Source organism: Aythya ferina, assembly GCF_964211825.1.
Source record: "Aythya ferina genome assembly, chromosome: 1".
NCBI lineage: Eukaryota > Metazoa > Chordata > Aves > Anseriformes > Anatidae > Aythya > Aythya ferina.
Window position 1 is genome coordinate 118,818,811 of NC_140296.1, and position 27,732 is coordinate 118,846,542.

The window sequence follows — 27,732 nt, forward strand, 5'->3', positions numbered from 1 at the left end:
TTCTCTTGCCCACTGTTACTTGCTTGTCTCAGCAGCTGGCTCTCACAGAAACTCCCTAATTGCCATCATGGTCGCCGGGAATGACAGAGGGTTTCTTTGTGTGCAAATTAATAAGTCGGTGTATCATCGAAAAAAAGGACAAGGCTACAGCAATGCCAAACCTATTATTCATTTATTGGGCAAGTGTAGTCTTAATGCTCACACTTGAGGGTATGCTAGTAAATATGTTAAAAATGCTTGGAGCCTGAAAACTGACTGTCTGACAACACTCTTTCCTGTGAAGCTTGGTCTTAAGTTGGTAGCTGGCCCTTGAGCCAGCACCACTGAAGCCACTGCTAAGTTTGTCGTTGACCTCATGAACCAAGAAAAAGAGCTCTAAATTCTGGTTTGTTCAAGAGCAAGAATCCCACCTCAGATCTTCCTGGAGGAGATCAGCACTCTTTCTTGTTGGATTACAGCTGCTCAGGTGCTGTGCAACCTTCTGAAAACAAGGTCACCCCATTTACAGGGGATGAGATGCACAAGTCGGAGGAACTGAGATCATCTAAGCCATTAACTTCATTTGTCTATTCCAAGCCAAGAATATATTACCAAGGGCAGATGGGTGCTGTGTAGGCACCCACAGTGGAAACCCAGTCCACATGAAAAGCAGACTCCTGACAAGTGCAGGATGTCTATGTACAGAGAGGGAGAGTGGCCTGAGCTGCTCCTGGGTTTGCCCAGAGTAGAGCTCCCAGCTAGCCATGTCACTGAAAACTTTTAGGGCAATATAAATGAGGCTCTCAGTAAAGCTGTGTTAGGCTTCTGTTTTTACTGGTGGGTCTTCTGCTCTCATTTTAATCAGGTACAGACATCTTCCAGTATTGCAAATAGCTGGAATTCCCCTGAGTATGCAGACAGCTGCAGCAACAGAGTTCTGCTGAGAGCTTTAACAGGTAACCCCAAATGCAGCATGCCAGAGACCTACCGGTCCTGTTTCCAGCACACTCCTAGCTAAACACTGAGAAGCTGGTGGACATCGCTGGGCTGGTTCCAAGTTGGAAGTAGAAGACAGGAAAGACTACTGCATGCTGGAAAGCTTATAGTGTGTTTCCACCTCATTTGGAGTGCCTGTGCCGGGAAGCAATTTATATAAAGTTGCTATGTGAAAGTTGTATGTGTTCAGAATGGCTATATATATATATATGTAGAAAAGAAAAAAATATGGTAATTGTGCATATGTCATAGACGTTTGTATCATTAACAAGTGTGTGTCCTAAGCAATTTTACTTGGGGGATACAACTGCCAGTGCAGCTCAAAGGAATCCTCCAAAACTGCTGTTGCAAGCATGTGGGCTGGCAATTTATTTAATAGCTCCAGAGGGAAGAATTGTATCTTCAGCAGACAGCTGATGAGTCTTGGTACGTTTTTTGTGAGTCTAATTGCCCTTCACCCATATAATCACTGACCCTCATCACACCTTGTCCATTCCCAAGCTTTCCAATTCGGGTATACTCAATCTTTTTAAACATTTTGGAATGGGCAGTCATACTCTGTCATCCTGCAGACAATGAACTTCCACTGACGATCCCTGCACAGAAAGAGAAACAAGAGAAAGGTGTTACTCAGATGGAGAGGGCAACTGCAGTGGGTAAGACTGTACAAGTAGGAAAATCTTACACAGGGTACTGTGGCAACAAAAACATCTGTCTGGCATTAGCCAACTTTTCTCTGAGTGCCTCATGTTTTTGTGGGATGGAAGGAGATGAAATATGCCTGGTAGTTACAATTCCTTCCCACTCCCCTACAGGATAAGAAAATGAGCAATCTGAATAAGCAGGTCTCGGAACATCCTTCAGAAGACAATGACTATTGATGTTGATCAATCCTAAATAGACATCAAATCAGTGGTCAAGAGGAAAAGGATGGTTCTGTCTGCAGTTACTGTTGTATGATACAATATTCCAAAATATGTATGAAGTAAAATATGTGGGTGCGTTTCAAGCCATTTCTAAGAGACAAGTTATCCACATAGCAAAATTCACTTTTTTTCCTGTTGATAGGTCTGCTAGTTAGTAACCTTTATGAAAGATATGAAGGAATCAATATTGAGAGAAATTAAATTCGCTTCTCATCCTTTATCTCCACAAGTCACGTGTGAGGCAAAAAAAATATTTATAGGTATAGGGAGAGTTCATGCTCTTCCTGGTCTGTGGGTAATTGGATGTCTGTACTCTTCTCAGGAGAGTGATACAACACGTATTAGCAGTTGTTTGTAGGAAGCATGGCTGGAGCAGCAGGATTCAACAGTGGAAGCCAGTGATTTAGCGTTCAATAGCTAACAAGCTGCAAATTTCCACCTTAGCTTATTGTGCACTACATTTCCCTTGACAAAATGGCATGAGTTCAGAGGATCAAATGCTGTCCTGCTGCGGAGCATACACAGTGAAAATGTTCCGCTTAGGCTGTTTGCTACAGGCTGAGGAGTTTTGATCTAAAGTGCAGTCCTTGAAGATGGCAGCAGTCGTTTGAACTGGCAATGGGTAGTGCTCCCAAATGCTTCTGAGTGGTTGGATTCTGCTGATAGTGGTCTCCTCAACCTGAGACGTGGGATGGGCAGTGCTGCCATTGAACAGGGGCTCAGCAGCAGCTTTCCTTACAAGACCCTGCATGGTCCTGGTTTTCTGGTGGCCAGCTCCAAGGGATGTGCTGAGACATGAGGCCACATCTTACTAATGGCTGCTCCTCCGTGGCTCCATTGCCTGGGTGACTGTGTCCTGCAGGAAGGTTAATTTGACTATTAAGCTCTGTGTATGCATAAAGCCTCTTGTTTCAGCTTTCCTTTGCTGAAGTTCTTTAATTGAAAACTTATTACACTAATTCACTGGTTAATGCTGAATCTCAATTGTAATAGGATCTGTCTCATACTTGTCAGTAAGTCTGTGCTTAATTATATAGTGGTTTATATTTTTATTTCTTCAGACCTTTCCTAGATAGCTTTTTACTGTAATTTCTTCATAAAACTGTTACCTTTTCATTAACGTTTTTAATTAAATTCAAAAATAATTTTTAGGAATTTTTAGAATTATTTTAGGAAGTCCTCATTTGGACTGTGTGTATACTTTTCAAAAATACTGTTCCTTTGGTCACTGAGATACTCAAAGAGACAAAAAAAAAAGGTATTTCATGGATTAACAGGATTTTATGGGTCAAAATTATGGTCTGCTAAACTAGCAAGTATTGTTAGAGAGACTTTTAGCTTTCAAAAGCAGAGGTATAGTCATTTTTCTTAGAAAAAAAAAAAGTCTAAAAATAACGAACTGTTTGAAGTGATTAGGAAAGCTTAAACCAAAATATCTTCAAAGGCTTTTTTGTGCCTCTTGTTAGCTTGAGAACATTGCCTGTCATGAGTTAAATAGCCTGAACACAAGTTTTACATGCTTGAAGATGAAAAGCAGTCTCAAAATCTACAGTGTGTTTGCACAGACAAGCTGCATGTGTGTGTCATCCCGACAGGCTGGGTCTGGGAGTCGCTTCTTTTGCTCCTATTCTGCCTCAGCCAGCTGCAAAAAAAAACACACTGTTTAGGATGACAAACATTGCCTGCTTCTGTGAGAGTCATTTGAGAGAGCTGCTGCGTGAATCTGAATTGCAAACTGCTATAGCAAGACAGTTTTTCACTTCATGTGCTAACCAGAACAAGTTGGTTTCAGGCATTCTGGGAGCTGGAGGCCAGAAAATTCATCAGCTCAGAAAAACTTCCTAGATCGCCTCTGCAAGATGTGTTCTTTGTAGTTTTCACCCACTCCTATTGCAGGTTTGTCTCTGCCATCACAGCAGTGGTAGGACAGAGGTGGTGGTGGTTTTTCCCTTTTTCAGGTACTGTGGGACCACAACCTCCTGACATCCCCGTGATGCTGCTGGCCCTCACAGGAGGCTGTGGTAAGCTTCAGCACTCACAGGCAGAAATCTGCTCAGAGGCATCGGTTACCTCAGCTGCTCTGTTTTCCAGATATGTCATTGTGACTCCTGACATTACCCTGGTCCACATCCGATGATGGCTGGAATCCAGCTAGAGGGGAGTGCACTGCCTGTATTATCTCTCCAGCTCTCTGCAGGGGCCATGGGGAACCAGGATTTAGAATAGCATTGGGGAATATTTAAGAGAGAGAAGGAAAAAAACAAAACAACAAATGAACAAACAAACAAACAGAATAGGGGTGTTCCTTGCAGTCCTAAAATTTACTTATCTAACTGGCTAAAAGGATACTTTCATGTTAACTATGAAAGTTACTCTTCCACTTGTAGGAATAAATTGCAGACACAGCTCCAACCTTCTAATAAATAGGCTAATGAATAGGCCAGAAAATTATGGTTATGAATCTGCAGCAACTTCACAGTGTGCTATCGGTTCTGGAAAGGTCTTATTTTAGGAAATCTTTGTGCTCAGGGGATCCCTAGTGAACTCCAGCGAGCTGAAAGCATCCCAGAGACAAAAGCATCTCGTCTCTTTTGGGTGTTATTAGAGACAGCTTGAAATGTCTGTGTGTTTGAACTCCCATTTCTCTCTCCTTTCTCTCCCCTTCTCCTTTAGCCAGATTTGGCGGTGGTAGGCCAGTGCGGTGCACCTTGCCTTGTTGTCTGTGCTGTGTTGGGTAACAAATGCTTTAATATACTACTGGACTGAGGTGTCTGATAAAAAACGTCAGCAAAGAAGTAGCTCACAGAGTTGATGAATTAGAGGTCAGCTCAAGATGAAAGACCTCTCTTCCACTGTCAGGTTTCAGTGGCTGCTCACACTCTCCTTAAACCTTTTCTATTAGGGTCTCTACGGTTCCATGCAGACAGCACTGCTGAGTTTATATTTGTTCTAAATTTTAACACTTTATGTGCATAGTAGGGAGGAGGAAAGGCGTCTTTTTAACTGAGCAGGGTGATTACATATCCATTTGCATGACTGCAGCATCACGAGCCTCACTCAAGAAGAACAATTACAAGTAATGACCAGGACCAATCAAGAAAAATTCATTTGAAATTCATTTCAAATTCAGTGAATTCATTTTCTGGAAAGGGATCCATGACACTTCCCATTGACAGTAGTCAATGTAGTAGATCCACTTCCCATTGACAGTAGTTCCTGATGTGGGCTCATATCGGTTAGAATTGTGTTGCAATGGATCAGGCAGGTTGCAGCATTCAGATTGCATTTTATGTCTTGTGGTCTTCTCTTTGCATACTGGCAAACTCCTCATTTCACTTCAGAGAAAGTTAGGCCAAAATGAGTCCCTCATCCCCTTAAAGGATAGGTTGTTCCAGGATGAATTTTTACCAGCATAGATAAAAGATGCCCTAGCTAAACAAAGGTGAGAAACAATCCTGAAGATGTTCCACTTTACAGAGCTCAGATTTAGCCAAGCCTATTGTTACTATATATTTCTCTACTCAAATGGACAAGGCAGATGATCCCCTTCTGCATTAAAGTCCCCTTTTTGTAGAATCACAGAATCACAGACTGGTTTGGGTTGGAAGGGACCTCAAAGCCCACCCAGTCCCACCCCCTGCCATGGGCAGGGACACCTCCCGCCAGCCCAGGCTGCCCAAAGCCCCATCCAGCCTGGCCCTGAACACCTCCAGGGATGGGGCACCCACAGCTGCTCTGGGCAGCCTGTGCCAGGGCCTCACTGCCCTCATAGGAAAGAATTTATTCCTAATGTTTAATCTAAAACTCTTCTATTTTAGTTTAAAACCATTGCCCATTGTCTCATCGCTACACTCCCTGACAAAAGAGTCCCTCCACAGCTTTTCTGTAGGCCCCCTCTAGGCACTGGAAGGCTGCTCTAAGGTTTCCCCAGAGCCTTCTCTTCTCCAGGCTGAACTACCTCAGCCTGTCTTCACTGGAGAGGTGCTCCAGCTCTTTGATCATCTTCTTGGCCCTCCTCTGGCCCTGCTCCAACAGGAGCATGTCTGTCTTTCATTGGGGGCCCCGGAGTGTCCTGATACGCAGCCCTGGACAATTCACCACATGCATTGTGAACTTTGGTCCTCAGAAGTACAAGCCCAACACTGAGTAGTGCTACAAATGATGCAGCACTGTGTACTGTTTGGGGGCAATAGGAAAGGAAGATCTCTCTCTCTCTTAATTTCTAGTAAAATAAATGAAAAGCAAACCTGTCCACAGCAGAGAAAGTTGTTGTTGCCCCACGGATGTAGTAGTCGTAAGTATACATCATCATGTCCATATCTTCTCCGTAGTGCCCTGGGTGTTCTGTTGTTAACCTTTAGATGAAGGAAAAAGAAGATAAAATAATGTACCATCTTACCTAAAAGTCCAGTAAATTAGATGCTGATCAGGTTGTTTTCCTGTTTCTTTGTAAGTTCATGTTTCTTTATTGCACCATAAGATGAGATTTTACCTCTAAGGCTGCATTTCTCTTCTACGTTATTAATTAATGTAGCTATTCAAATAAATTTCGGTAAGTTTAGAATTGTTCAGAGCAGGTTGGAATATTGCATGCATATACATCTGCAGCTGTAGGATAAAAGCAGCCTGAACAAGAATTTAAAGCTTGTCTCCTTACATCTTTATTGCAGGGACTTGCTTGGGCCTTGTTTCAGTCTGTTTGGTTCACTGCTATAAAGTGCTGTAAATGTTGCCAAGTCAAATAACTACAAGCATTTATCCATTTATGAATTATATTAAATGAATGTAGCAATTAATCCGTTCCTCTTTGTTCTTTCCACTTTCTGCCTAGCTTGTGATGTAAAAATATTGGTCTGGACAATATTTGTTCAGTGGATTTTATCTAAGAAGCTCAAAGTGCTTCTGCACTTATTAAACAAACTATGGTTGCCGCTTCCCTGGGAAATACAAAATAATTCTGCACTTGGTCTTAAGGACATTTCACAGATTAATGAACAGATGCAGGGAGGGGCTGGGACCTTGACCAGTACTTGATGTCAACATTATGTTAGAGGTCGGGAATGGGGACCTGGCGCTCAGTCTTTCCCTGCATTACACCATTTGATGTGGGAGTTGCTAGTGGAGTTGAATCAGCTTCGCTCCAGGAGAGCACAGGAAGAATCGGGTCCCCTGCAAGGAAAACGCTGTCCCTGTTGAAATGCTTGGCTGAACTTCTGTGCAGACTAAAAGGGCTAAAATGCCTGGACAGAAATCCTGGCACCCAGGTTTCTGACTTCATTCAGCCCAGCAGCAGTACTTGAATGATACATGAAGGTGGGCCTAGCACATCCCAGCCAAACACTCGTGTGTTCACAGAGTGTTAAATCAGTGGGATTTGAGGATATGCTTAAATATTTTACTCACTTGGAATATAATTATTGGGATGGTTTTAAGTTTGTATAATTAGGTGTTTTGGTGGTATTTGCTGCCCAAACCACGCACTGTTGGAATACTCAGAAACTGAAAGTTTACCTGAAACCTGAGGCACGCTGGATTATATTAGACTGCTTTGCCCTAGATGTACTTGCTATAACAGAAAAATCCTCTGAAATTGCCACCGCTCTCTGTATATTTTAAATGTATTTTTGATCACTTTGTTTACCCCTTTCTTATGCTGTTTAAATCTTTGCAAAGCAGATCTGACTAAATTCTGGGTCATTTTCAGCTTTTCAAAGTAAAAGAAAATCATCACGCAGAACCTCATTCCAAACCAGTCATTATTCCTTACCAAATGAAAAATGGGACGAAACCTGAAACTCAGGCATGGCTTTACAAGATCCCCAAGTCTCAACAGTTAACTTCTTTGAACCTCTCTCGTTCTCCTGCCTCCTGCCCTTTGGCCATGACACTCATCAACCAACTTATGAGCCATGGTACAAGAACACCCATGCCCAAGTGTGTTTGGGAAGCCAAAGATCAGGGCTGGTCACAGTGTTCCTTGTCAGGGCTCTGGCCAGGGGCTGGGGGATTTGCTGAGCCCTCACAGCGCTGTGTTGTTGATAAGAAATGAGCAGCAATATTTCACAGGTCATGCAGGCAGCTGCTGCGGACTAGGAGAAATGGAAGAACCTGCATATGCCAGCAGTTTTGAGGATGGATGAGTAGGTAGAGTCATCAGTAGGCTCTGCAAGTGGAAAAATCGGAGCTGCAGTATTCAGCTCCCATGAAAGTCTGAAACGAGACCACTGTGGATTTTAAGGGAACTGGGTCAGACCCCCAGAAAGAATAATTACAAATATTACAAAACTGTTTCTCATGGCTTCTCACCATTTAGCTGGTAATTTTTCCTAGACTAAAGACTGTCACCTTAATGTGTTTCTGTCAAGCCGTGGCAAACCTAATTTAGGCACTATTTCAATTGAAGGCTGATGGTATCATTTTTGCTTTCAGGACATCACCTCTTGTGTTCTCAAATATATATTTGTCAGTGTCAGACAGCTTACATTACAGGTTTGAATACTTTATTTTATTTATTTACTTTTTAACCTAGGCAGCCTGTGACTTGGATATCTAATATGCCTTTATGATCCCATAAAAGGACCTTAACCTGAGGATAAGCTGGTCCCTCCGTATAGCCAACTTGCTGAAAGCCCCCCGGTTAGCAAAGAGCTGCTCTGGGGACTCTGCACTCCATGTCTAGAGCTCTGATGGGAGCTAGGGTATATATACTTCACAAAGCCTGACCTTTGTTACCCATTCTGTGTTTTACCCAGTTCATTTCAGTGGAATTCAGTGCCTTGAGGAGGATTTCTTTGCATGCATGAGTGAAGCCAACGATCTGAATTTGGAAACTTGAGAGTGTTTCTGGATCCCTAGCCAGAGAACCTGAGAAAATGGGGCTATGTCTGTGCTAGTAAATTAAACAATGCTGGAGATTGTTTCTGAGTACCATAATTTGATTGCTTAGGCTTGCAAACTGTAGGAACAAACCCTAGGTGTCCTGGTTTCGGCTGGGATAGAGTTGATTTTCTCCCTAGCAGCTGGTATGATGCTGTGTTTTGGATTTGGGATGAGAGTAATGCTGATAACACGCTGATGTTTTAGTTGTCGCAGAGCAGTGCTTACACTAAGCCAAGGCCTTTCCAGCTCCTCACACCCTGCCCGCGAGGAGGCTGGGAGTGCACGAAAAGCTGGGAGGGGACAGAACCAGGACAGCTGACCCGAACTGACCAAAGGGATGTCCCATACCTCGTGAAATTGGGCTGAACAGTGAAACTGAGGGAATTGGCTGGGGGCTGCCATTGCTCAGGGACCAGCTGGACATCTGTTGGCTGGTGGTGAGCAATGGCACTGTGCGCCACTTGTTTTGTTTATTCTTTTTGTGGCTGCTATTTTATTTTTATTTTTTATTTTTAAATAATTTTCTTTCTTTTTTTTGTTCTTTCTCATAAATCCATCTTTATCTCAGACCATGAGTTATTGCACTTTTCAGTTTTCTCTCCCATCCCACTGGGAGGGGGCAGGGAGCGAGAGAACGGCTGTGTGGTGTTTCGCTGTCTGCTGGGTTAAACCACAACCCTGGGACACTTTTGGCCCAAACCAACTGGCACAGTCCCTGCAGAAAACTCAGAGATGCAGTTTGGGAGTTAGCACGTGTGGTACCATTCCCAACAGGCAGGATGTGGACACCCTGCTTTGAAGAGTAAGAGTTTAATAGCGTGGCTGCTTCCCTATTCTAGAGATTCCCCTTATATAATTTTAATATGTAGCCTAAGCATCTGATAGTCCATCCTTGAAGATTCCTGGGTCACAGTAGGTTTTTAAATCGTGGCATAAGGACCAGATATGGATCAGGATTTCATTTCACTTTCCCATATCGGCTCCAGGTTTTGGGGCTTTGTTTGTGCTATTATTTTGAGAAGACACTAAGACGTGTGTTTATATATGTTCCACCAAATGTGTTTCATAACATCTGTTTGGCATTCAGCGAGGAAAATGTTCTGTAATCTTGACCAGCACTATGTTCTGGGCAGGCCAGACTCTGCAAAACACAAGGTTAAAAAGCTGTTTTCAGCCCTACTCAGAGGCAGAAATGAATAACTGAGAGTCAGTTCTCTGAACTTGTTTCATGAGCCTTTCACTTGAAGAGTAAATCTGATGACAAGCTCATGAATTACTGTGAAGGGTCCTGCAGACCTTTTGCAGAAGCAGGCGGTGTTATTCTGAAGTGAAGGGATGCAATAGGGAGAGCCTTCGTTTAGCTTCCCACTCTTTTCTTTCTGCCTGCTATCGTTTCCCCCACCCTCTCAACTAACAACTCCACGTTGCTTTTCTATCTCTCATGGCAACTCTGCTAAGATATGTTCAAAAAGCAAGCATATACAATTACGAAAAAAAAAAAAGAAAAAAACAAACAGGGTCGTGATCTGCTCTGAAGTTTTTCTTGTTGTATGGACAGATGCCTATTGACTCCATTTGTTCTGGAGAGAAAAATTATAAATAGTGCTCTGAAAGCAGTGTTCAAGTTCACTTGGGTCCGTGTGGTCTGTCTGTCTAATTCTGTTCGCTTTGATGTTTGCTGCACTCATTTATGGAACCATTCCCTTAAGCCCGTGCATCTCAAGGTCATCTGGATAGAGCGGTATCCTTTGGAAGGAAATGCAATTCGTTATCCACAGAGCAGGGCTCTGTGGTGTTAGCCAGCCCTTCTCTGTTATCCCTGTTTTTGGGAAACCTGGGGATAAGTCTCACAAAACGTATCTCCCAGAGAGATCACACTGTAGAGTTTAGTGCATAGGGATATTCAGTACTTGGTTTTCTTGTCATGGAAGGGAGAATGGTCATTTAACTCAGCATTGAAGGTTTTCTCATAGTCTGCCCAGCACAGGACAGTGCTTCCCTCAGCATTTGTTGTAGCTCAGTGTGTAACTTTATTATCAGTCTTTTGACTAAAAATACTGTGTTTTACTCAGTGATGTGATTCTCCATATCATCTTTAACTACCTACCAGGGTCATACAGACAGATAATTTCTTTACAGACCTGGTAATATTTGTGAGCCACATGTGGCAATGTGTGGTTTATACCCAAGAAGACTCATGGAACAAGTACGAGACACCTTTTGCCCATTGGTGAGGCTTTGCCTACCCAAAGGAGTTTGGAAGAACAAGGACAAGGCTCATTTGTGAAGACCCACAGCAACATGCATGGATGCACTTCTGGCATTGACCTCTTAGTCAAAAAAAAAAGGGATTAGGGGAGCATGGAGAAACCTGGGAACTGCTGGGTGCTGAGACAAAGCTGCTGCTGCCATTTGGAGTGACCTAAGGCCTCCAGGGTTGTGCTTTCGGTGCCCAAGAGGGTACATGAAGGAAAACACTAGAGTAGAGGCTTGCAGAGCAGCAGTGAGGAGAGCTGCGTTGTATTGATCTTGGCATCTAGGCACTGAGTAGTTTGATGTCAAACAAACCCTGAGGAGCAAGAGGATCAGTCAGAAGCTTGCAAGCTGAATTCAGCGAAATTGTTTCCTAAAACCACATATGCACAAAGGTGTTAAGTTCGAGGAAGGAATTGTAGGGGAGGAAATAATAATGTGAGACTTTTAGCAAGTGACTCTCTTTTCAGTCCGTATCATCCATTTGCAAGAATTAGTACAGAAGACAAAGGAATTTTGCTCCTGCTTTGCTAATCTATTTCAGGTTAGTATGAATTGTATGATGTTTGAACACAAGAAGCTTGGAGCAGTAGGGGCGTTGCTGAGAACAAAAAGCAGGAAATTCTACATTAAAGGCTGGGGAAGAAAAGCCTGTGAGAAAGAATGTGAGTGGTTCAACGTGTATGAGGGAAAGCAGGAAAACCTGGCAGAAAAGGTATTTTCCATAACAGGGTATTTAGCTGGTGTAGAGTTGGTGTGGGATGGCATCTCTTCTGACTGGTTTCCAACCCCCACCCATTCCCACGTTTTTCTGATATACTTTACAATAATCCTATAAATCTTGCTCAGGGCAGGAAAGGGAATGAAAAAGTCGGGATCTGTAACAGGATTACTGTTGTTATTATTGTAGTCTGAAAGTAGTAATGTTGTTTATTTTCCATGGAGAAGAATGACTACGTTAGGGATTAATAGAAAACACAGGGTTATTCATTTAGCACCGAGAAGAATGCTTTGTACTAATCTACAGCGATCCTTTTAATGATCGACTTCAAAGGTAGGTATCATGAATCTATTTTTCACTGATAAGAAGATCTGGTCACACCGAGGCCTTATTACCATTTACTGAAGTAAATGGCAATTGTGGTATACCTCGCCTTCAGATAGGAGGCAGACAAAAGAAATGAGTCTTTTGAAATATCAAAGACAGCCGGTGGCAGAGCTCATGGTTTCCTGCTCCAACTGTTCAATAGATTTATTCCCTGCTAGTAAGTGTGTTGTTTTGGAGTGTGTTACCCTTTTCTCTTCTTGTGCAACTAGCAAGACGGATGGCTGGTCTCTGACCTTCATTCTCCTCCTCCTTGCCGAACTCTTCCTCCAACAAAGCCACAGCCAAAAGAAGGAGCTGTTTCATTTCAGGAGGGAAATACAAGCTTTAACGTTAACTTCCTGACCTTTGAGGACAAGGAGTGTCCTACGAATGGCCTTACTCTCTCAGATGCTATTTTATAAGTGCTTCAAGAATATGGATTTCCTCAAAGAATTTTGTTTCAAGAACTGGGAGCCTGCATGCCACATTCAATGAAAATGGGAATCATGTGCCTCTTTAATCAATTTCAATTCATCCTCCAGCTGGAAGACAGCAGGCATTCCCTTTTAAAAAGCATGCTGTCCTGAAAAGCCAAAGAAGGTCTTAGTAAACTGACTACAGAAATTCCTGCCAATGAGTCCAGTATGGATCCCAGGTTGTTGGCCTGCCAGGGTAGGAGAGATGTCCTGGAGCTGCCCTAGATAATGTGCTTCTCCTAAGCTGTTCCTGGAAGGTAGTCCTGGGGATTGGACTGCAAGGTTTTACTGGGGTAACTATATAATCAGTAAAAAAGGAGCAGAGGGGAACTGAGTTCTCCAGAAGTTTATTTTTCCTCCACATCTATTCTGACCTCACCTCCTGGTTTTGTCTCTCTGCTGTTGGTAATCTCTGAGAAGCCTGCTTAGGATCTCATCAGTTTCAATATGGCTTTGGAGGCAGGTTGAGTCAAGAAAACAAATAAGTTCTTTAATCCCCACAGCTCTTGGAAAAAGTAATTGTTTGCATGGACAATGTCACTGTGACAGAGAGCAGCCACAGCTCCAGACAGACCTTCTGGCACATGGACTGCTGGTTGTTTGGAGAGGGGAAACAGTCGTAAACAGTCTGTGCAGGCTTGGGGCTGCTCTGTGACATGTGTTTGCTTTTGAGAGTATGGAGTCGAGCTTTCAATTTCCTGGCAAAGAGAAAAATCGGAGGTCTAATGGGACCATTTAATAATGCCGTCTCTGCATCTGCCGTGGATTTGTTTCCTTTATGGTTTGAATAAGCATACAGTTTATTTTACTGTGGTAGCATTCCCCAGCCAGGTGAAATAATTGGAGCTTTTCTGCCTCCTGTGGGGAATGTTAATTATTTTCAGAATGGTAAAAATGTGCAGAATCCATGACAAGGCTTGGCACGATAATGAAGGAAACAAAGTACTTGTAAAAAAATAAAATAGCAAATGCAAAACTATGAGACTGGAAGAGATTAGTGTATTTATTTGCAGTATGGGCTTACTGTGCAGGTAAACTGGGAATTAATGGTGAGAAGATAAACTGTGAAACAAAAGTGCTGGGACCTCAGAGTAAGAGTATAGATGCTACCAAGCAAAGTCCTTAAGCATGTGTTTGGCTTTAACGGTGTGTTTAAATTAAGCAAAGTGTTTAAGTGTGGATTTCAGTCTGCATGATGGTGTCATAAATTAGTATTCCAATAAATGTCAGCAGGACTCAAACAACAGAGAAGAAGATTCTGGCTGTAGAAACTGGGTCAAATTCTAAAAAAACATTTGTGTGGCTCGTATTCATGGGGGGAAAACTGTCTTTTTCAGTGTAGGGAAGAAAAGCTCATTTAAGGCAAATATATTCCTGAAGAAGAAGAGCCAAGAGAAACCATACATAAAGATCACCTGTCTTGTTGTTTATATATATTTGCCAGAGAGACATGTAAGGAGACAACTGGAAGAAGAAGGGATCAAATATCCAAGGTGAGAATCAATTTAAAGCAAGGCCCTAAGTATTTTCAGTTTTCCTCACATATGCCTTTCTGTCTATAGCTGGTTTCATAATGAGAGATTCATTGCAAGTTAAAATTCAAGGCTCTGAAGGAATTCTGCAATGTGGATTGTCTTTTAATCCAATATGTGGATTTTCCTGTGCCTTACACACAACCCATGAGGCACCACAGTCATCACATATTTTCCTGGTGTTATTTTCCCACATAGCTGTATACTGATAGATGCCTTTGCATGAGATTAGGCTGCTTCAACCAAGAAATATGAGTCAGCAGCAGGTTAATAGCCATTTCTCTGCAGACAGTTTGTTGACAACTAGTTTCTGGAACAGAATAAATATCATTATAGGTTTGGGTAGAAAATGTAATAATATACTATACACACACGTTTTTATTGTGTTTTATATGTGTATACATTTTGAGATATTACCCATGGTAGCCTGGAAAGGTTTGGCAGACTGTTTGGAGAACACAGTCTCAGTGGCAAATGCGTCTTAAACTGAGTGCATGATACAGACCAGAAGTGTGATGCATGAACGAGGCTTTTTGACGATGTCTTTAAAATGCCATTGGAAGTGGAGTTTTGAGTAAGAGCCTCTGGGTTTAATGAATGGGGAGTCTCGTTGCTGTATACTGAAGTTTATCAGTTCAGACTAGACATATCTGTAGTACTAGAAGTGGTTCCAGGGCATGGGTTTTCATGCTACCACATTGTGGTTCATGTTGTTCATATTCTAGCATAAAAACTAGCACTCCCCCAGACACTGTCTGGATGGAGTAGAGGGAATAAAAGAGAAAAGAAGCTGTTCCCAGCAGACTATGAGCAAGAGACCACTGTTTTGGAGAAGAGGGAGAGTTTAGCTGCATGAGAGTTTAGCTGCCAGCCCACTCTTCCTTCTGTTTGGGATCACAGGATAACTCTGGCTGAAGGAGACCTCAGGAAATCTCTGGTACAGCACCCTGCCCAAAGCAGGGTCAGCCACAAGGTCAGACCAGGCTGCTCAGGGCTTTTTTCACACAGGTCTTGAAAGACCAATAGCTTGAAGAGAACAAACGGAGCTCCAGATGGAGGGACTGAGGCTGGTAAAACCCAGTGCCAAATGGTTGCTAAATGTACCCATGATCACATACTACATGCCAGAAGCTTTTTGCAAGCCAGGTGAAGATCTTTCCAGAGGTTTTGTACTGTAGGGACCAGTTCTCCACGCCCAGAAGGATGTGAGCATATGGGACTTACACCATGCTTAGGGGCAGAAACACTTCACCTGCCTTCATCTGCATGGGAAGACACTAGCTGTTGAACTGCATAAGGCATTCTTTTCCAAGCATGAGACATGGAGTCTTGTCACTGTTTTGAACAGAAGGGCAGCATAGGAGTCTGCGTGCAGCTGGGATGGAAACGCATCCCAGACATCAGTAACCCCAAACATTTACATTTGGGCTTTGCACTGCTCTGAATGCCAGTATGCAAGGCAGAGACAAAGCTGTTCCAAGTTGTCAAGACAACATCTGAGGGAAGCAGAACTGTCAACAACAATAAAAGAAGTCAAAGAGGATTTATGCTCTTTCACTGGAAATACAGGCAGCATTAGAGGAGTAAGAGAGTTTGGAAGAAATGCTTAAAAGCTAGTTTTAGTTTTCCTCAGAGGGAAGAGCCTGGGTAGGTGTGTAAATAAACCCTGAGGTAGAAAGCATCCATAGGCAAGGTAGGCTGGAGAGGGGGCAAGAAAATGTTCAAAGGCTTTTATAGAGTTCCTGTCATTTAAAATCCTTAAAAATAATAACAAATAAATAAATAAAACATATCTATTTTCCTCCTTGCTGCAAAGAGACTGAAGTCTGCAAAGCAAGGCAGCGCTGTTGTGTTTGGCCAGTAGCCAGCCAGACAAAGAAAGACCAGGGGGCATGTAAACAGTTTGTATGCATCTCGATGGGAAGTTGACTTCAAAGTTGGGTTCTGGAAGCAAAGATTCAAACACAGATTTCTCCCCCTTTTTTCTAATTATTCTTATTTATTTACTATTTATTTTTAAGTTCAGGGGTTATTCTTTGTATTAGTGAGAATAGCTAGATTAATAGCCCTGGAGCCTAACGTCAGGAGTTCTGTTACACAGACTGGACAGGAGCAATATGATCTTTCCCTACACAGTCTGCTTCTGTGCTTCCATCTCAGTTTAGAGGAACCACACCCGGGACCACAGGGAAGCTCAGGATGTGTAGCTCATTTTTTCTGTAGCCTCTGTGAGGTTGCCAGCACCAGTCGTGATACTGCGTTGAAGTGAGGCCACCTTTTTGTTAGGTTTCAGCTATGATCAGGAGCTCATTTTGACTTTGGGCTTTGAACAGCCATGAGAGGAGGAGCAATATTTATGTACTAAAAATACAAAAATCCCAGATTGTCAGACAGAGGATGATTTTTTTTTTTCTTTTTTTTTTTTTTTCTGAGGTACCTGGAAGGAAGTTCAGTATTGTAAGTCATCTTGGTAGAATAGCGTAGCACAGAGATGCTTGTGCTCCTGTAAATGTGTTGGATCAGGGAATAGGAGCTATGTTTGAAATGTAATTTCATTTTGGGAATTCCTGTCATAGTTTCCAGCATAGATAGGCTGTTGTTGATACCCAGATTTGTTCATTTAGGACTAGCTAATGTGTTGTATTGTTCAAGGCTCTCATTCTCTTCCCTTAAGTCATGGAGCCTCAAGAAGCCTGTGGTCAGATTGGAAATAACTTATTTAGTCCCATAAAACACAGTTAACTTTTTCTTAAACAATTGTGTTAATGGGACAAGGGGGTAAAGACACTTAAAGGAACTGCTGGGGAAAAGAGACTAATAGGTTTGGTTTCAGCCTGAACTTACCAGCACGAATATGGGCATCGCCGGCTGTAGCGGCAGCAGTAAAATTGCCATTCACGGTCAAGCACAGATGGAAAATACTGACTCTGGAAACCAGCCACCAGCCCATTGTTTGAGCAGGTCTGGTACCTAAAAGAGAAGTGAAAGAAGAGAACATGTAAAGAAGACGTTGTCTTAGATTCCGTACTAGTTTCAAGCACTTCTGAAAACAGCATTTTTTATTCAGGGCAGAAGCTAGGGATTTTGCTTTGTATTGTGAAGCATTGGCTGAATGTGCTGTATATTTAGTTACCAGTTTATATAAGAAAGCAGCAGTAATTGACAAATAATGTCTTTGTGTTTACATTGCACTTAAAACAGTTTTTACTGTTTTTAAGTATTTAAACATTCCAATATGTCAGTGAAACAAGAAAATTGTTGTGGTGTTGCCATTCTCAATTGTTTACAAATCATGAGACTGACTTCAAAGTAGTCCATTAATACCTTTACGTTGGAGTTTGAGCATTTGGAGTTCACTGGAGTAATTTTTTTGACTGCTTCTCTACAAAAAAGATAGCTTAGAAACTCCTTTATATGAGAAGTTTATCACTTCCTTTCATTTTATTTCTTTCTCAAATATTTTTTTTCAAGGAGAAGGCAGTTACTGCAAAACATGATAGGCTTGTGATGAAATGATGATTTGATAACAATCATATCAGGAAAATTGAGACCCGGGTCTTAGAAAATTATAAGACTAACATAAATTTTGTGAAAAATCTGTTTCTTCATGCTTTCTGTGTACTCAGGAATTCTGTCATATGGGTAAGACAGTGCCTTCAAGGAGAATATGCATGGTCTCCAAGCATGCAAATACAATCCTCTCTTTCTGCTCCCCCTACAAGAATCTGGACACTGATACCCAAAGTAATTGAAGTAATAATCAGAGTTTGAAGAGCTCACTTCTTTGAGAGTACAGACAAGGAGAAAAAGAAAACAGACAGCTCATTAACTCAGATGATGAGCACTCATTCTCTCAAGCACCATCCTAGCCTCATTGTTTCCCCATTGGGGAAAATTACAGGAATTCAGTTTCTTCCATTTTCTTTCACCCTTTATCAAGGAAAAGTGTAGCCACCTGTAGCAAGCCTTCTTTGTGATACCTTAAAGTCAAATACATTGATATATCCAAGAAGTAAGTTTACGATTAAGAAATACCAAAAAAAATATATTTTTTTTTAAACCACAGTTTCATTCAGTAACCTCATAGTTTATTTTCATTGTTTTGTCCTGTGAGAAAAGACTAAGCGAGCTGGGCCTGTTTAGCCTGGAGAAGAGGAGATTGAGAGGGGATCTTATCAACCTCTAAAAATACCTGAGGGGACAATGTAAAGTGGATAGGGCCAAACTCTTCTTAGTGGTGTCCAGTGAAAGGACATGAGGTAATGGGTGAAGGGTAGTGAACGACGGGAGGTTTCATCACTAGATGAAGAACTTCTTTACAGTTTGGGTGACAGCACTGGAATGGGCTGCCCAGAGAGGTTGTGGAGTCTCCTTCTTTGGAGATGTTCAAAACCCATTTGGACTAGGTGATCTCTGGAGGTCCCTTCTAGCCTCAGCCATTCTGTGATTCTGATTCATGAGCCTTTCCAGAAAGAGACATACATCGTCTAACACTCTGGTGTTTTGAAAGTCATTCACTTGTGCATACAGGTGTTAGTGCTTGCAAAGTATGAGGCTTGAATTTTTCGCATTCAAAGGCTTGAATGCAAAAACTGAAAAAGTGATCAGTTTTGACCAGCACATAGATGAATTCCTCTGCCTGACTTTCAGCTTCCACCTTTGAGCCAGAGGTCTCTTCTGTATGTCTTTTCCATGGCGTTGTGTTGTTCAGACAAGATTATTTACATTTGTTTGTATCCCCGGATCTCCCACATTACTGGGGTCACTCATATGTGCTGTGCTTTGTCAGACTCCTTCAAGGACCTCCAGAATTAAGCAGTGATGGGGACTCAGAGTTGCTATGGTATCGCACCAAGTAAGGCAGTTTGGCTCACACTCAGAGGATTTCAGCAGGACTTTGATAGGAAGTTGCTCTGTTTTTTGGCACATGGGCCATGGGAACATATGGCTAAGACTCTGTGTAAACATGTTGGATAGTTTCAGATGATTGGTGTTACCCTGATGGAAGGAAGGTTGATGCACAGAAATATTGGGAATGAATGTACCTGTTGCAAAATGAGCGCTTTCCTGCATTAATCGGTGTAAAGTAGAACCAAACTTGTGTCTCCTCATTTTCTTCTTCCTCCCCCTCTTCCAGTTGCAGGCATTTCCTCTGCTCCCTTATGCCCTGGGAGATTTTTTAGCTCTTGTGCCTAGGTGCAATGCTGTGACTATTCTGTTCCCTCATTTCTTCTGCATTTCCTCTCAGAGGCTTGGCTTTGCCATGCAATTTTCCATTTCAGTTGATCAGCACTCGATATTCCTACCCATATTTGTCTTTGTGAGAGGTTCTTCCTTCCCCTTTTCTCTCCCCACTTGATTACATTCAGTCTGGAAAGCCCTGCTCTCCTTTCCCTACAACTGTTTTTATTTTCTTAACACTTCTACTAATGCACTCAAATATTGACAGAAAGATTCATTTTCAGAGAGTTGTCACAGGTGGACCCTTCTCTCTGTTGGGGTTTGAAAAAAAATGTGGCTAATGCAACACTCCCATGCTTACATATGTAGATATTTGAACACCAGACTTCAGGAATATTTGATTATTTTTGATCACTGGTCTATGTTATCATTAAAAGAGTGTTTAAAATATATATGTATACATACACATGTATTTGGAGTCTCCTTAAAAATTAGTTTCTTAGATGCAGAGTATAAGTGGAAATAAATCATGCCTTGTAATTGCATTGCTATTTTATTTTTAAAACATTCAAAGGAAAATGTGAAATTATCTTTTAAGCTCATGTTCATTTCTCCCTCTCTAATTCTGTCTCATGTTCATAAAGTACTGCAGTCCATTTTTCAAGCTCAATATTGGGTTCAGTGAGAGAAAGATAATGGTGAAATTGAAGTACTTTTCTTTAGCCTTGAGATAATACAAGATTATTTTTCTTCCAGTCTTTGTAATTTTCAAGTCAAATCCTAATATTCCTCTGGAAATGAAGAAATGCTCTCAGAAGTTGGAATGCTTATTTGTGAGTTCGTGTAAAATCTTTTCTCCTATTTTTCTTCTCCCCGTTGGCCTCTTCACTACAATCAGAAAATAAGTCTTCAAAGGAAACAAACAACCCCCTCCCCACACACCTTTTTAGTCAGATGCTGTATGCGCTGATCTGAAAACAAGACTTAATTTGTGATGATTTCTTCCTTCTGTGTTAAATTCACTATTCCTGTCACAGTAAATCCTGCAAACACGTAGGGTGAATAAAAACCAGTGATTCAAGCCCTTTGATTTATGGCCAAATTAAAAAATGTCCTTTTTCACCAGACCCACTCCGTAGCACTTTTTGTTATAGAGATAATTCAGAAATAATGTTGCTGGGCTCTCTTCATTCTTGAAGTCCTGACACTGCTAAGATACCTTTTAGAAGGTGAATGCAGAAGAGCGTGAGAAACCAGCTGGAAGTGCGTGGGATTAAATTTGGCAACGGATGGGTTGTTTTGTTTTTCTTGTTGGCTCAAATTGCGTTGCACGAAGAGTTGCCTTTCGGAGCTGGTACTGGGAGAAGAGGAGGTGAGCTGGCTGGTAGGTGGAGGAGTGGGCAGATGGGTGGCGGTGAGGGTCAGGTGCTGCTGGATGGGAAGTTGCCCTGCCCTTCCCTCGTTTACATCTGCTGGAGATATCAGCTGTGTTCTGAGTAAGTTGGGAGCCTCATGCTGGGAGGAGTTCTGTGTAGCAACAGGTAGGGTATGGCAGCTGAGACTTCCCACTGCCTGCTGCAACTGGTACAAAAAGCTACTCCTTTGCTGAATCTTCTTCTGACCAGGTTAGTAATTAGTGTTGTGTAGTTCAGCCAAGGCAAGCAATCAAAGAGTGTATCTCCATTACCAGTTAGCTCAGGTCAAGACTGCGTTTCTGAAGTAAGTCTCCTGGTCATCCTTGCTTTCTGCTCTTTGGTTCCCATTACAAAATGTTGGAGCATGTAAATTGAATTCAATTCCATTGAATTTCCACTTAACTGGAAAATTTATTCAAAAGCTTTCCTTGTTCTCCGATTCACATTTAGCCATAGGACCAGACAAGAAGTGGTCTGAAGCAAACCCACTCAAAATGTGTGTGTGGATTTTGGGTGCTGTGCACAAACTGTTTCACCCTACAGAACCACTTAAATCATCCCACAGTATTTGCAAACGTTGATACAGTCTCAGAAACCAAGCGTATAGCTCCTTGACTCAACAGTGGCCTGCCAAAATGAAGACAAATATTGCTTGCAATAGTATTCTTACTTTGAACAAAAGCACCATTTGTGGGGATACTTCATCCTTATGCCTGCATCCTATTTTTGTTCTTTGCTACACAATGCCCCAGAGTGCTGTGTCCCATCTAAAGCTGTGTTGTAAACCCATCCCTGAGGCCCTCCGTCCCTCAGATATGTTAGAAATTAGCCTGCGTAGCATGCGTATCCTGAGGATGATGACCCGAAGAAAAACAGATCTGTCAAGCTGCAGTAAAGGATACTTCTACAGCCCGTATTGAGCCCCTGCCATGCTGGTGAGGTAGCACTCCCTAAAGCTCTCTGGAAACATGCAGCCCGACACACAGTAGGCATGTGGTTGTGGCGCATTAAGGGCAGTTTGTTCCTTACAACAGGGTTACCTGAGAGTGTCGTTCTGTGTACCTCCAAAAATACCACTTTATTTTTTTGCTCCAGAGCAGATGGCTTCTGTAAAATATGTATCATTAATTACTTTAAAGCTGCCTCTCTGGAGCCTGTCAGAGCAGAACGGCTCCGTGTACTATGGCGAGATGTCAGACACGACAGACTGACCCAGCAGAAATAAAGCTGCGTGCTTCCATCTGCAGTCCTGCCCGGAGCGCGTGGAGAGAGGTGGCCTAACCTCATGCAGCTGGTAGGACCGTGGCCAGAGTGTGGGAGGCATTTGATAATGAGATGTTAGTTATGCTGTTTTCCTGTAGTGTTGTTTCACCAAAATCTCTTTCTTTCAGTATCCAAAACTTTTGGTACAGTTTTTTTTGGGGGTGCTGTCCCGTAGTCCTGTTTTTTTTTTGTGGCCTGTCCTCCCTCTGTGTAATTTGGTTAGTCGCATGATGAAAGCTAATTCGATGATCCATCTGTTGTTACAGATGAGTGAGGAGAGAGAAGTGGCTGAGGGTAGGCTCAGGACACTTGGAGCACTCGCAGTCAGACGATGGGAACTGCTTCTGCGTGTTTGATTAGGCCGTGCCAGTCTCCAGCAGCCACTTCTACGAGGAGTCTTCACTATCTGTTGTGGGGAGGGGAGACGTGTTGTCATCCACTTCCACATGCCAAAGGCTACTTCTCTGTGAACGTCTGCTAGGTTTTTATTTCCCTCACAAGAGCCAGATAATCACGCAGGGGTAAGTGCTGACTGTCCTTTCTCCTCACTGCGCAAAGGGAAGGCAAGGTCATAATCCCTCTCTTGATTTCTTTCTGCCAGGCGTTGGCGATGTCTCCCTACCCACAGAAAGACCCCCCTCCTCTGCAAGTGCTCCCACTGGGCTCAGCTCACTGCAGCTGTGCTAAAAGCCTGGAGCGCTATCCCTTTAACATAAACCTAGGATTGTGGAGAAATTAACTTGTTTGTGTAGACAGCACAAATGGGAATATTTTAAAAGGCAGCTTGATTATCAGGCTTGGGTAATACAGCCTCAAATTTGAGTCTTGGGATTGGTCAGAGATGGAGAACAAAAACAGTTCCTCACAGATGTACTGGGGTGAGCTGCCAGCGTCTGAACAGGAGGCTATTACAGACACTTCCTTCCTTTGCTCATGGTCTGTCCTTGCACCCAGTTTGTGGGAAATAGGGCTGCATGCCTGCTTAAAGGATCTGCATGTGTCTTTGTATGCATAAAGAGAAGGGAAAGAGCAAGAATGGGAATGGGGTGGGAGAATCCAGATATCCGTTTTTTCCAAGTCCCATCCAAAGGCTTTCTCAGAAGCCTAAACAAAGAAAAGAGCCAATAAACATGCATGAAATAGCACTTTGCTAGAAACGTTTCTACTTTGTGCTGTATGGATAACCAGGAGTATATTGGGGATATGGCACAGTTCCATCTCATATGTGGTGTAAAACAAACATTTTCTCCTGGAAGGAAAAGTTGCCTTTCACTTACATGCTTTAGTTTATTTAGTTTATTTGCTTGTTTCATCCCTGCCCTTTGATGCAATCACTTTTAGGCCAGAAAAAAATGTTTTTCTTAAGTACCTTGTTCAAAGACTGGTCTGTGGAGACAGCTTTGTAGTATCCAGGGAAGCACTGAAGTAGTCTCGCCAGCTTAGACCTTAGATCTTACATTTTCTTAGGTGGTGAAATACCCAAGGTCAAACTTCCTCCAGGACAAATCAAGCTAAAAACATATGCTTTATTCTGTCTGAAAAGGCATAAATCCTTGAGATGTCACAGTAAATAAATAACTATAAGGCCAAGGGCTCTGTAGGATGAGGGGATGTCCTGAGGACTTCCCTATTCCAGACATGAGTATTTCCAAAGTATTCAGGAACAGGTTCTGCTCCCAGTGTTGTTAGCATCTGGCTTAGCATATAGCCTCTGCAGAGACAGTAGGGCCAGGAGTAAGTTGTTGGGACAGATTTAGCAAAGCCTTTATAAGTATACTTCACTTTAAACATATTCACGGATTTATGGAGCGGGGAAGGCTGAGAAGAAATTAGTCATCTAATCAAATTTTTTGCCAAAATTTTCCTTGCGAGTCTTCTAACATGTTCAGAGATTTCTCAGCAAAACACAAAAGAACAGAGGTTCAGCAAAACACAGAGGAACATGCTTTCTTCAGAAGTGCAAATGCACATAGATGATTTGTTGATGCCTAATGTGGATTTGTGTCATTGCCCTCTTTTTGCTGAATCCTTTTTTTTTTTCATATCTGTAAGATGCAAAGTCTTACAGGTTTAATCCTAAAAGTCCATATAATGCCTAGTGTTAGTGTAGGAAGCAAACTTACCTACAACAGCTCTGCCAGTGATCCCCTCCTGCCCTCCAATACCTCCAGCTCTCCCAGCCCTATGCCCCCTATATTCTACCATTTTTCCCTATAATGCTAATGGCTTTGTATTCCTTGCAGTTCCTCTTTCTAAAGCTTTTCTTGCTTTGTTGTCTTTTCTAAAGAAACCTCGCTTGGATTTGGCTCTGTTGTGCAGCTGCACAGCAGTCAGAATTGGTGATTTGTGAAATGCCACAAACATCATTTGTCAGAGGTCTTTTTTGGTTTCTGCCAGAAACACGTTTCTGGTGTTTCTGGGAGATGGCTGAGAACTGGAGGGAATTCAAAGGAGAGCTGTATGTTGGAAACTTAAAACTTGGAGAGGAAAACTAGAAGAACAGAGATGTGTTCAGTCTGAAAGCAAAAGCATGGGTGAAGGTGAGGCATAGATGCTACCTCCTAAGAGATTTTGCAAAGATTGCAGTGTGCTCGTTCTCGTTACTCCATGAAGGTAGGGCAGGGAATAAAAAGCCTCAATTACAGCAGAGGATACGTAGTTAAATTATGGGAAAAATGAGGCAATTTTGTGGTTATTGTGAAACAAGACATTGAGTACCCCTGGCTGTGATGTGCAAGGTGAGACAAAATGTCCTGTGACTGCAGCTGAAGAAGAAATATTACAGTTCATCCTCCCAGCATGGGAAGTGGACTAGGTAGCCCAGCAGAGTGCTGTGTCAGCTGATGTGAGGATGATACATTGCTCACAAACACATTTGTTATTGAGGAAATCAGTGCAGAAACAGAGGTGGCCAAACAGGAATTGATACAGGTTATGACTCATATTTGTAATCCAAATTGATTACTGAGTGAATCTTTTTAGAGCTTGGAGTGGCTCCAAGTAGCACTGAAATGAGTATGGAAGGCAGCAAAAAGAGGCAGCTATGAGAAGCAATGTGAAGACTGCCAAGAGAGTAGGTGTGGGATTATCAAAGGACCCACAAATTACATCTGTGCTGTCACACCAATGTGAGTTTTGGGTGTGGTCTCGGACACCCCATTCCGTGTGTGTGTGTTTTTTTTTTTTTGTTTTTTTTTTTTTTGCTGGCCAATGCTGACTCCAGCCTGGGATGAGCCCACTAGGTTCTTGGGCAGCAGCATTTGGGCACAGTGAGGGCTGTGCTGGCATGCTGCAAACCATCCTCCATGAAGCACTATAAATGCAACCAGCCCAGCCCTGTTGTATAGAAAACTGCAGAATGTGACCAGGCACAGCTAAGATGTACAGCAATAGCCTAAGGAATTAGGAGCACAGGTTCACCTTTGCAAAGAGATGTGTGTTCCCAAATCACTTTGGTGCCTTCGACACTCCCCCATGCTCCACCTCTAAAATAGGTAGAAAGAAAGAAAGAGATCTATGCAGAGTAGACAAATAGATGTAAGGATGTTAGACTGGAAAGGTCAGCTAGGGAAGAAATAACTAGAGTAACTCCAAGAGCTGGGAGGGAGAGTTAGAGTTAAAAACATTAAAGAGGGGTTGGACAAGAAACATGTTTGGAAGAAAGATAGGGTTGGTTGAATGGCAATAGGAAACGTAAGCAAAAAAAGAGGACAAAGTGAAAAGAGTTTTTTAAGAGATGGAGAAAATAAGATTCAGATGGTATGCTGTGGATGTAGTCATAATAAGCACATGGAGTGTGATGATGAATACGGCCTCATGGTTCAGCTAGCAGAAGAAAACGTTCTGTATAGATTGTACACTACCCTGTTTGTAAGAAGTAAACTTGAGCAGTTGCTGTCAGGGATTTTTGGAAAGAGAATAACCATTTTATTTTGAACAACAGAAAGGTCTAATTCAAAATTACTATGCAGCAAGTAGAAATTGCACCAATGTATGAAAAATGAAGTCACCCAGTATTATCACAATGTCTTCTTTCTGTCTGTTTTGCAGCCCTCTCCCTTTCTTTTCAGTTCTGAAAAGTGAAGTATGGGGTCAGTCTTTCTTTCCTTAGGAATTGCATCAGCCATAGGAATGTATCCCATGGTAAATGAAATACTATGAATAATTCAGGGCAAAACTTTGAATCATTTAAAAAGCAGAAGCTTAATGTTTCATTGTTAACCTGTTCCCATATGATGTAAAATTTGCAAAAGTCATATTGCAATTTCTGGAGCAGAACCATTTAAAATATTTGAAAATATTCTTGCATTCATTTCATTTTGTCCAAAGAACATTTCATATTCAGAGTTGTCTGAAAATATTTCACGTTTCATGAAGAAATCAGTAGAAAATTAAATATTGGGTATATACTGCATAAACATGATTTGCCATACATATTTCCAAAAATTATTATGGCCACAAAATATGATCACTTTTGCCTGTAAGCATAACAGAAAATGTAATGTTTAGTGTACCCAAAGTGGCTGTACGAAGGATTTAACATGACCTTCTGCTATCATTATCATGGATATATACGCTGTCATTATCAGGGATATATATGCCACCATCATCACTCGTTAGTGCAGATTTTTGGTTCCTGTAATACCAGCATGACTAGAAAACAGCCTTTGGCTGGGCCTAAGCCAAAAAGCTTAGCAATGAAAACACAAAGAGAGAAGCCAGCGCAATACAGAGATTTTTTTTTTTTTCTAGTGATAAGAACAGGAGGTCGGTGTCATGAGCTAGACAGTTTGTTCCCCAATTTAGTCACCAGTTCAGCGTGTGGCCTTTCAGAAGCAGCCCTGTCCTGTACTCTCTGAAGGTTTGTGCCTCATTTTCCTCACCTGCAAAGCGACATTTGTGAGACCAACCCCCTTGGCAGCTGAGGCTGCAAGTGACCGAACAGCACAGCGCACTGAGACCCTCCAGCAAGGAAGCACTACAGAGGAGGCAGAGGGGATGCTGCTGACCGCCCTCACGCATGCATCGCGATTAAGGGGTCTCAGGCAGTTACTGCTCATTGCCATCGCTACGGCTGCGGTACGAGCACCCGCCTTCCACAGGGGGTATGAGGGCTGCGCCCTGCCAGGACGGTTCGGGGTGTCCTACCATTCGGTGCCCGCCCTGTTGATCTCTTCCCACCAGCACTCTGTCGGCTCACCGAGGCTCTGGGCTGCCGGCATGCAGGCGTAGTTCCACAGTCTGTCGGAGCCTTCCTTCTTGCTGAAGACACTCCTGACGGCCACGATCACCTGCCCGTGCGGGCACTGGAAGTTGAAACCCTGCCGGTACACATTGACCCATTCATCGTTATCTCCATAGTTATAGGGGCCGTAGTAGTAGTCACCATACTGGCCCCATGCCACTGTCACCAGAGGCAGGAACACCCAGAGAAGGACGAGGTCCATCCTGAGGATGTTTCTGGCTTAGAAATGCCCCACTGGTGTGTTGGGCTGGCTCTTTTATATTGCCTCTAACATTTGGCTTCCAGATGTTATGTTTCCAGATCCAAGTGCAATGTGTCATTGCTTAGCAAAACTTCTCTGAGTTACAGGCACGTCCAATTGCTTTTAAGGTGGAATTCTGCAAGTACAGTAACTGCAGGCCCTAGGAGCAGGGGCTTCCCACCACCACAAACCATCTACGATCCCTTATGGCAGAGCTACTGTATACAGCAAGAGGCACGTTGTAGTACAGCTGTCACAG

General features: G+C 42.5%; 2 protein-coding genes across 2 annotated transcripts in view; one reads left to right on the plus strand and one right to left on the minus strand.

The window, feature by feature from the left end:
• The window catches only part of LOC311438611 (uncharacterized protein), a 255,304-nt gene that overhangs the window by 139,485 nt on the left and 88,087 nt on the right, over positions 1-27,732 (plus strand). Inside the window, exon 8 of the mRNA XM_084523184.1 lies at positions 13,934-14,089. Within this exon, the coding sequence (XP_084379310.1) occupies positions 13,934-14,089 (156 nt within the window). The remainder of the gene's footprint in view (positions 1-13,933; positions 14,090-27,732) is intronic.
• DPT (dermatopontin) lies at positions 154-27,566 on the minus strand. Its single transcript, XM_084523214.1, has 4 exons — positions 27,136-27,566; positions 16,973-17,098; positions 6,149-6,256; positions 154-1,571 (listed from the first exon to the last, which is right to left on the minus strand). Exons 1-4 carry the CDS (start codon positions 27,432-27,434, stop codon positions 1,505-1,507), a joined length of 600 nt encoding a protein of 199 aa, XP_084379340.1. The 5' UTR covers positions 27,435-27,566; the 3' UTR covers positions 154-1,504.

Bases quoted from the DNA above. Each gene is read 5' to 3' on its own strand.
- DPT (XM_084523214.1), bottom strand. From the start codon at position 27,434: ATGGACCTCGTCCTTCTCTGGGTGTTCCTGCCTCTGGTGACAGTGGCA. The intron at 17,099-27,135 runs GTAGGACACCCC...CTTCTCTTTTAG, and splicing joins AACAGGGCGGGCACCGAATG to GTACCAGACCTGCTCAAACA. The intron at 6,257-16,972 runs GTAAGTTCAGGC...CTTCATCTAAAG, and splicing joins CGATGCCCATATTCGTGCTG to GTTAACAACAGAACACCCAG.